The following is a 9580-nucleotide window of genomic DNA, read 5'->3' as shown; positions in this document are numbered from 1 at the left end:
ATAGCGGAGCGAGGCGGGGCGCAAGCCTCTACGGCTCCGCCCTCTGATGCGTTATTGGCTGCGATGCTGGGCTTGCTAAGAGGAATTTAAACTTGCAGGGGCGAGGAGGGCAGCAGAGCAGGGACAGAGCGGGGAGCGCCGAGCTCCTGGCCATCCCAGCGCGCCCCCTGCCGGCCGCCCCGCTGCGCGGCCCTGCAAGGCCAGGGACAGTCAGGCCTAGACAACGAGGAGAGGCAGGTGCCGACTCCCGGAGACTCTGGCCACGCTGCTCCTAGGCTCTCAGTGCTTTGGCATGGCCAACCATATCGCCTTTATCACCTGCCTTTAACCATGTATTCATTCATTCAAAGAATACCGGCTTATCGTATTAGGACTGCTCCTTTGATTACACCCTCGGGTAGTCTCTCATTTCATCGATTTTTGCCCTGTAAAACCCCAACCAACCCTGGTTATACCCTACTTTCCACCTGCACCCCGGCAGCCCTACAGGGCTGAAGAAAAAACAAAAAGAGCGTAACCATGCTTACTGACTGGTCATGTTTTAAATTCATAATCCATAAGACTGCCTGCTAGGAGGCCGGGCGCGGTGGCTCACACCTGTAATCCCAGCACTTTAGGAGGCCGAGGAGGGCGGATCACCTAAGGTCAGGCGTTTGAGACTAGCCTGACCAACACGGTGAAACCCCGTCTCTACTAAAAATACAAAAATTAGCCAGGTGTCTTGGTGTACGCCTGTAATCCCAGATACTCGGGTGGCTGAGGCAGGAGAATCACTTGAACGCGGGAGGCGGAGGTTGCAGTGAGTCGAGATAGTACCACTGCACTCCAGCCTGGGCGACAAGATCGAAACTCCATCTAAAAACAAAACAAAACAAAACAAAACAAAAGCAAACAAACAAAAAAACTGCCTGGTAGGCCGCATTTCCCTCATTCTCTCTACCTTTTCCTCTCTGACAGCTTGTCTCCTATGTCACCAAGAACACAGAAGCAGTAAGAAGGGAACGTCCACGTGCGGCCATCTAGTCTACCTTCCTGTCTGCATCTCTGCCCATATACTGGGCATTGATGAACTGTGCCTGTGCCCATCCAACCCCAACCCCTCTGCCTGGGCATTTCCAGCCCCTCTACTACTCACCAGCATCGTTCCAGCAATCTTCTTCTTTCTCCTGGAACATCAGCTTCCCTCTTTACCGATTCATTTCTATCAGCCTACAAGCATGCTGAAATATTTTTCGTCTTAAAACAACCCTCTCTTGACCCTACATTCCTCTAAAGCTCCCCATCTCACTTCTTATTTTTGCAGCATAGAATCTCAGATGTGGCTGGCCATGGTGACTTGCACCTGTAATCCCAGCACTGTGGGAGGCCAAGGGAAGAGGATCACTTGAGCCCAGGAGTTTGAGACCAGCCTGGGCAGCATAGTGAGACCCTGTCTTTACAAAAAAATACAAAAGTTAGCTGGGCATGGTGGTGCGCCTAACTTTTAGTGCATGGCGGTGCTCATGATGGTCCCAGCCACTGGGAAGGCTGAGGCAAGAGATCACTTGAGCCCAGGAGTTTGCAGCTGTAGTGAACTATGATCACACCACTGCACTCCAGCCTGGGTGACAGAGTAAGACCCTGTCTCAAAAAAAGAAAGAAAGAAAAGAAAAGAAAAGAAACCCTCAAACCAGTTGTCTATACTTGCTGTCTCCAGTTCCCTTCCAGCCCTCTTCAATCAGGCTAAAACCCCCACTGCTTTACCAAAACTTCTCGTCAGGTTCATCATGAGTTCCACAGAGCTAAATCCAACAGTCAATTTTCAGTCCTCATCTTTTTTATGTAAATGAAAAGTGGGTCATAAATGTGAGATGTTACCATTATTATTTAGCAACCAATAACCTTTTTAAATGGATGAATGTCTGTCGCTGTTCAGACGCCTCTCCCTCTCTACCTCTCCTCTCCCCATCCCCATCCCTTTGTGAAGTTTCTCAAGAATAAGTGTGGGGCCTTCCATGTGTCCCTGCTCTGGTATCCAGGGTCCGGGAGGCTGCAAGAGAGCACCTTCTTTTTTTTTTTTTGAGATGGAGTTTTGCCCTGTCACCCAGGCTGGAGTGCAATGGCATGATCTCGGCTCACTGCAACCTCCGCCTCCAGGGTTCAAACGATTATCCTGCCTCAGCCTCCTGAGTAGCTCAGATTACAGGCTCATGCCACCACACCTGGCCAATTTTCTGCATCTTTAGTAGAGATGGGGTTTCATCACGTTGGCCAGGCTGGTCTCGAACTCCTGACCTTGTGATCTGACACCCTTTTCATCCTCTTTTAAGAAAAACACCAACAAAGTTCTGTGTGGGACAAGGACCAAGGACTGTGGTCTGAGGCTGTGCAACCACATAGCTTTTCTATGCCTTTAATGCTCGTGGTAAAAAATGAGAATGGCCGGGGCCTTAGCTGCTGTATTGCTGTCATAAGGTGAAGTACTTTATAGTATTGTACTTCCCCACAATAAGCACACGAGGGGAAAGAGTGGAATGGGGCAGGGGGAAGAGGACAGGACATGTCAGTTCACTCCAAGAATGGGACAGAGGAGAGGGGCACCCTTGTTACATATAAATGTCATGAGAGGCAGGGCGTGGTGGTTCACGCCTATAATCCCAGCACTTCGGGAGCTCAAGGCGGGAGGATCACTTGAGGTCAGGAGTTGGAGACCAGCCTGGCCAACATGGTGAAACTCTGTCTCCACTAAAAATACAAAAAATTAGCTGGACATCATGGCGAGCGCCTGTAATCTCAGCTACTTGGGAAGCTGAGGCAGGAGAATCGCTGGAACCCGGGAGGCAGAGGTTGCAGTGAGCTGAGATCGCGTCACTGCACTCCAGCCTGGGTGAAAGAGTGAGGCTCCGTCTTAAAAAAATAAAAATAAATAAATAAATATCAGGAAAAACTTTGAAAATGTATGGAATAAATATATGCTACTATACGGCCTCATGTTAATTTCAAAGAGATTATTTGACAGAATGAAGGTCATTCCCAACCACCCACCTTTTCTTGAATTCATCAGTTTTCACCATCTCCTAGTCTGGGGAGACATCTGCTCCAGGTCTGAGCCCCCAGAGCTCCCTCTATTTCAGGGGTCTCATGGGAAAGCCCTCTGTGGGAAAGGGGTGGGGTAAGGAGGAAGAGACTAGGAGCTCTCACCCACCCTCTATTCTAGGAACCTCCTCTTTGTGAATTCAAGTCAGCACTGTTCAAGTGAGCTCACAGCAATAATCACTCACACTAGCAGGTGTTATTAAAAGGAATTTAATAATTTTAATTAAAAACTCTTAACAGCGAATTCTGTCACAGGCCTTGGCAGCTGGAAGCAACTCCAGGGACATGTGCCCCCTTTGGGATGTGGCTGAGCCACAGTTTTGGACCCGAGGCCCACCGGTGCCACGTGGCAAGGGGCTACCTGGAAGTTACCTCAATACGATATCAAAGATCCGTGAAGATTTTTTTTAAAAAAGTTTTAAATATATTAGACTCTCTTGATTGCCATTTTTACACAAAGCTGCTGATACAGTATACAGAGTTTTAATTTTTTTTCACATAAAATACATTTTTTTAAGTGTTCTCTGTACACCAGTGGCTTCTGGTCTGGTGAATTATTGCGGAGGGCTGGGGGTCTGCAGACTTTTCCTGGGTGTGCAGAGCCAGGCCCCGCACAGTGGCACTTGCAATGCCCATGGGAAGCAGGCCCTCTGGCCAACAAGAGAGACCTGTCAGGGAGAGGGCTATAGCTTCTGGCACAGGGGGTCACTTTTGCAGAGTCATCCACTGACCATTGGAGCCTTTGCTCTTATGTGCCCTGGGGCAGGGGAGACCATCCCCAAGTTACAAATAGCAAGAGTTAAATACAGCTTTTCTGGGCATCTTAAAAGGAGCACCCTTCTTGAAAGTACCCCAGTATCCTGCTCTAGGAGAGAGAGCAGGTAGGTGAGAGAGCTCAGGATGGGAAGGTATCTGACACCAACAACCACAATGGTCTTATGTTATTACAAAGCCAGCAAACCGGTGGGGCAGGACAGGGGACACACCCTTGTTAACTTTTCTAAGCCCCTTGGAAATGGATCAAACAGTGCAGAGCAGTTTTACTTATGCTGTATATTTGATGGAGAATTCTATCCTGAAGTCTTTAGTAGCCCTGGGCCTAGAGTTTATTCAGCTTCCCTAAGCTACTTGCCAGAAACTCACAGTCTGGTGATAACCGCCAACTTTCAGTTGTTTGGGGCATAGGATGGTGAGCCATGCAGCACCTGCTTTGGAAGTGGTCTCCTTTAATCTAATGAGGAGCTGCCATAGGACCCAGGTCTCAGCAGGAGCTAGGCATCTGGTTGACTTTGCCTGGTTACTCCCAGCTCCCGAATCCACCCCTGCCATGGAGGGAGGCAGATTCCCAAGGAAAGGCTTTGATGCTGAAGGAAGCAGCAACTTTTCCTACCATTATCCATTAGTGGGGTGAGGGGACTATGTAATAAATGAGCCACCATGAGCAAGAAACAATGACTTTAAAAACCCGAGATGCATTTGGCAGCAAATTGCAGAACAGTCTTCTAGACACTGATCTCAAGCTGCTATTATAGAGTCCCCCAAAGATGCTGGCTGAAGGCAGCTATCACTGAAAGTTCCAGATGGACCTGGATGATGTCTGCCTGGAACCCAAGATCCAGCATCTATACTTGGTGGCAAATGTTATCCAGGGGTGGCCACGACAGCTGTTCCCAGCTAAAGGAATACAGACTCTAAGGATTCTAGGAGCCGAAAAACAAAGGGTCGCTGGACGAAGATGCAGACACTTTGCCTCAGGTGACTGGAATGGGACTGCTGATGCCTGTGGTCCCCAAGGGACGGAAACCACAAAGAACAGTTCTCCTGACTCTGTCTTATTCCTCCTTTATCCGCAGAACCTAACGTAGAGGCTGGCATGTTGCAGCTACTCAGTAAATTACGTGAGTGAATTAATGAATGACCGCGGCTCATTCATTGGAGGTTGGTCTCCAACTTGTCTCTCAACACCCAGGAGACCTACAGGGAAAGCTCCCCAGGAACTTAAAGCCCCAAGAAGGGATGGTTTATCCCTGGCTGAAAACATGAGCCAATGCCTGAGAGTCACCTGTGTGTGAAGTCGGCTCCTGTCAGGGAATCAGCTGGGATTCCCAGCCTTCTGGGTGGAGAGGAATAGCCCAGGAGGCAGGAGGCATGCGGAAAAGGAGGGAATGGCCTCAGGCGCTCAGTGGGTTGGGCAGTACATGCCTTCAGTGTTTGGCCCCTGAGCAAAATGATCGGAAAACCTAAACAGCTCTCTCCTGAGGAGCACGCGGTTTCCCTCAGAACTCCCTACCTTGTAGCTAAGGTTGGCTCATGAGGGATTTCAGCGTCAGTCTGGGCTCATACTGTTTTACAGCCAATGGTACGTGTGTTTTAGATCATCCTGTCCTGTTCCAGCCACAGCCTGAGATGTTGAAGAGCCCACCCCAAATGGCAGGGTCGTGGGAAGCATCTGTGCACCTGTCTTCAGCCTCCTGGGCTGCCTCCACCCCTACTCTAGAATACATCTATCCTGGCATTGGGGTGGAGGTGGCCTGATGCTGAGAACCTCTCCCCTTCCAGCAGCCACCAAGGGTGCAGTCACTCCCATGGGCCCTCTACTTTCTGGTCCAGCCAGCTGCCCTGCTCCTGGGAATGCATCACTCAGGCTCCCTGAAGTCCAGCTCCCTCTCCGGGTTATGGGGCTATGGGGGCCACAGTAGGGGGCTAAGAATGACAAAGAGCAGATCCCATGACCAAAGTTGTGGCACAAGGCGGGGATGGTCTTCCAGCCCCAAGCCCCTAGCCCAGGTGCCCCTCAGGGAAAGTTTCTCATAGACTGAGAAAGAAGAGGGTTAAAAAGAACCCAGATCTGTTCCCCAAATTAAAATCTGGAACTAGGAGACCCCTTCAGAGCTCTAAGGAGGTAGTTTAAGGACAAATAAAAGGCGCACAGAGCAAGGGATAACCTGCAGCTTATCGGGTACACCAAAAGGTTCTGGCTGAGCCTGTGGGCAGTGCCCATGCCATGGGCATCTCCAAAGGGGGTCCTGGGAGAATCAGCAGTGAGGGGAGAACAGCCATTCACAGTCCTCCCTCCCCAGCACCAGGAAGGCTGGGACTATGAAACTGCAGGGCTGGGCAAGACCCAACTCCAGCCCTACCATGGCTCTCCTGAATGCAGGATGGGATATTGACCACGTGCACCCTGGATTTGCAGACTTCGGGCATCACCACTCCTGCAAGTGCAGGCTGGGAGCCCCTGGGTGAGGCGGGAACTCAAAAGGGCTGACTGGCAAATCTGTCTCACCAAGCATCCCCAAAAAGGCAAAAGCTGGGCCCGGGATCCCGAGCACTGACTCTGCACAAATGACTGATGGAGGTGGAAGGGGGTGGGAGGTAGAGGCAGGCTGGCCCCTAATTGCTTGCTCTGACAGCTCAGTCTAAGGAGGGTTGGCTGACATGGGCTGGGCTGAAACAGTCTGGATATTCACAAAGACCCCAGGGTGCTGGGCTCTGTCGCTGTTAACTAGCGACTGTTTTTTATAAATTAACTGGCCTCTCTCCCTGGAAAAGCATTCCGATGGAAGCTCCTCACTTAGCTTCATTTTCCCAGCACCAGCCAGTAAAACCCAGTGACCTTGATACGATCCACAAAAAGAAGTGAATTCAGTTACCTCCCTCCCTCTAGGAGTTTTACAGACTAAAGGAATTTTTAAAATCAGATACACTTTGGTAAATACTGACCTTGTCCCCCTCCCACACCCTTCTGCCTTTGACACTTCCATCCAAGAGGAAAACATGATTTGGTTGATTCCAGGAATGAAATCGCCTGGTTTTCCCCCTCCACCCCTGGATGGTCACACAGCTGGCTCCTGGCATGGGCAGAAGTGTGGCTCTCAACAAGGCTGCGGGGAGCAGGTCTGTGTCTATCTCATCCACCCATGTAGATTCCTGGCTCCCTCTGAACACAGCGAGGACTTCTCGCCCCTGTCAGGTGTGGCTGGTGGCTCAGACCTTGGGATAACTCTGAGCAGGACTATGGGTCTCAGCTTAGCAGGTCCCCTCCCCTGCTAAAACCACATTGGCAGTGGTAATGAGACTCTGAGTCTTAACTTCCATCCTTTTGGGAATACCCCACAAATTCTAAGCCCCCTTGCTTCCCCTGAGCCCAGGTATGTCATTCCTACACACACTGATCGAGCTTGTGTGTGCATGTATATGTGTGTGTGTGTGTGTGTGTGTGTGTGTGTGTGTTAATGTGACATGCATGTACTGATCCGGAGAAGCCTTTATACCAAGAATAGAGCTGGGATCTCAAGCCCACCCTCCCAAGATCAGACAGCAGAGTGAGCCAGGAGGCCACGACAGGCCTTGTGTCAGATGGCAGACGATGCAGCAGGAAGCAGAACCACGGGACGTGGGACATGGGATGCTATGGGCAGCCAGGTGAGGGCTGGGGTCTGAGTTCCTCTGAAAAGCAGAGCCCACCTCTCCCCAGCTGCCCTGACACCTCCCCAGCCAGGGCTGTTGGGCTGGCCTGGATTCCAGGAGCCCCTCCCCAGGCATCTCCCTCCTCCATCACACGGAGACTAGGAGATACGGCAACAGCCATGCACCTTCTCCTCCATCTCCTCTATGGGGGCCTTGAACTTTAAGAGTGGGGGATCTCCGCTGGTGACCGTGTAATATACCGAGGTCCCATTGCTGCTGTACGGTGAAGTTCTGCCTCCGATCAAGGGGGCCTTGCCTTCACTGCTACTCTCGCCCGTCCTGGCCATGCTGCTGCCCAGGTGTGTGCTAAGGAAGGGGTGGCTGAGCAGCTTGGCTGCAGCCCGCTGCCGCTTCAGCTCCAGAAGCGTCTGAGGGCTCTGTTCCTTGTAGCTGCTCCAGGGCGGGGTGGCGTCGGCCACGCCAGGGTTGCCATAGGCCATGCTGTAGTCGGGCACCTCATGCACCTTCCAGACATCCCCGTTGGCCAGCGCATACTGGTAGGCACTGACCGGAGCCCGGAGGCCATTCTCAACAGGCATGTCCAGTTCACCTCGTGGGATCTTGGTAGGAAATTCAGAGAGTAGCACGGGCTTCTCCAGCCTGGGGTTCTGCGAGTAAGAAGGACAACATTACCAGCTGGCTGGAAGATCTGAACCTACTATCCACCTGTCTCTCTGCTGAGGGCATTATTGTTTGGACTTTTCCTCTATCTGTTTTCTCTCCCTGGGTATTGGGGCCAGGATTTTCCTTTGGGGAACCCCCAATCTATGAATTTCCGTACAGTTGACTGACCCCTGGCCTTGCTCCAGGGCCTGGATCATGACCCAAGGCCTAGCCAGTCAACATATTTCACTACAGGGATTGGCCCAGGGATGAGTTCTTAACTGAAATTGCTTCAGTGAAGCAACCCTGGGACTTTTGCTAGAACAATTGGGAAAGAGAAGTTTCTGTAGGAACTGTGGGTAGTAAGAATGATGTAAGCTGAGGGCTGGGGAGAAACTATGTTGAAGGGTCTGCTTGCAAGTAAAGTTGGCATGAAGAAAGGCTAAGAGAGACTGCATCCTGATGACACATTTGAAGTCCAGGATCCTTCCAGGCTCAGACTTTTCAGTTGCACAAGCCAATAAATTCCTTCTGTGTAAGTCCATTTGAGTTGGGTTTTTCAGTCACTTGTAATCCTTCCTCTGTATATGAAGCATATCTCACAAAGATTCTTACCCAGGGATCCTGTACACCTAATAATCCTTGGATAACAAGAGTTTGAAAAGTAGCTGCTTCCTAAAAACTATAAACTAAAAAATAGATACATGCAACAACATTTAAAGCACAGCAAAAATCACCATGAACAGGGAACAAGGTCAAAAGACACATGAAGAAACTAGGAAAATATTTTCAACATATATTACAGAAAAGAGACTAATTTTCTAAAAGTATAAAGAGCTCTTAAAAGTCCTTTTTTTTTTTTTTGAGACGGAGACTTGCTCTGTCTCTCAGGCTGGAGTGCAGTGGCGCAATCTCTGCTCACCGCAACCTCTGCCTCCCGGGTTCAAGCAATTCTCCTGCCTCAGCCTCCCGAGTAGCTGGGATTACAGGCACGTACCACCACACGCAGCAAATTTTTGTATTTTTGTGGAGATGGGGTTTCACCATGCTGGCCAGGCTGATCTTGAACTCCTGGCCTCAAGTGATCCACACTCCTCAGCTTCCCAAAGTGCTGAGATTGCAGGCATGAGCCACCGCACCCAGCCAAAAGTCAATTTTTAAAAGCCTACCTACCCAATAAAAATAGTAGGCAGGGGATACTAATATGTAGCCCACAGCAAAATATATAGATATACATGGCATTGGAATAATATTCATCCTCACTAATCGTTAATACTATAAAAATTAAAACAACAAAATATCACTTTTGGATATCACATTGACAAACACGTTTAAAGTGTGTTATTACTCAGTGTTGGCAGGGGTATGGGGAAATAAGTGAGAATGTAAATTGCTACAGTCTCTTTGATGGACAGTTTTGCATCATCCTTCA

General features: G+C 50.0%; 1 protein-coding gene across 2 annotated transcripts in view; it reads right to left on the bottom strand.

The window, feature by feature from the left end:
* Positions 1-3269: 3269 nt before the first annotated feature.
* Positions 3270-9580, bottom strand: part of PPP1R16B (protein phosphatase 1 regulatory subunit 16B) — a 118178-nt gene continuing 111867 nt past the window's right edge. For both annotated transcript variants that reach the window (XM_016937910.4, XM_063802505.1), the window contains exon 11: positions 3270-8153. In XM_016937910.4, the coding sequence (XP_016793399.1) occupies positions 7644-8153 (510 nt within the window). In that variant the 3' untranslated portion in view covers positions 3270-7643. The remainder of the gene's footprint in view (positions 8154-9580) is intronic.

The sequence above is a fragment of the Pan troglodytes genome, chromosome 21 (assembly GCF_028858775.2).
Source record: "Pan troglodytes isolate AG18354 chromosome 21, NHGRI_mPanTro3-v2.0_pri, whole genome shotgun sequence".
Taxonomy (NCBI): Eukaryota; Metazoa; Chordata; class Mammalia; order Primates; family Hominidae; genus Pan; species Pan troglodytes.
The sequence above is the reverse complement of the archived record's forward strand: the minus strand, read 5'-3'. Positions and strand labels throughout refer to the sequence as shown.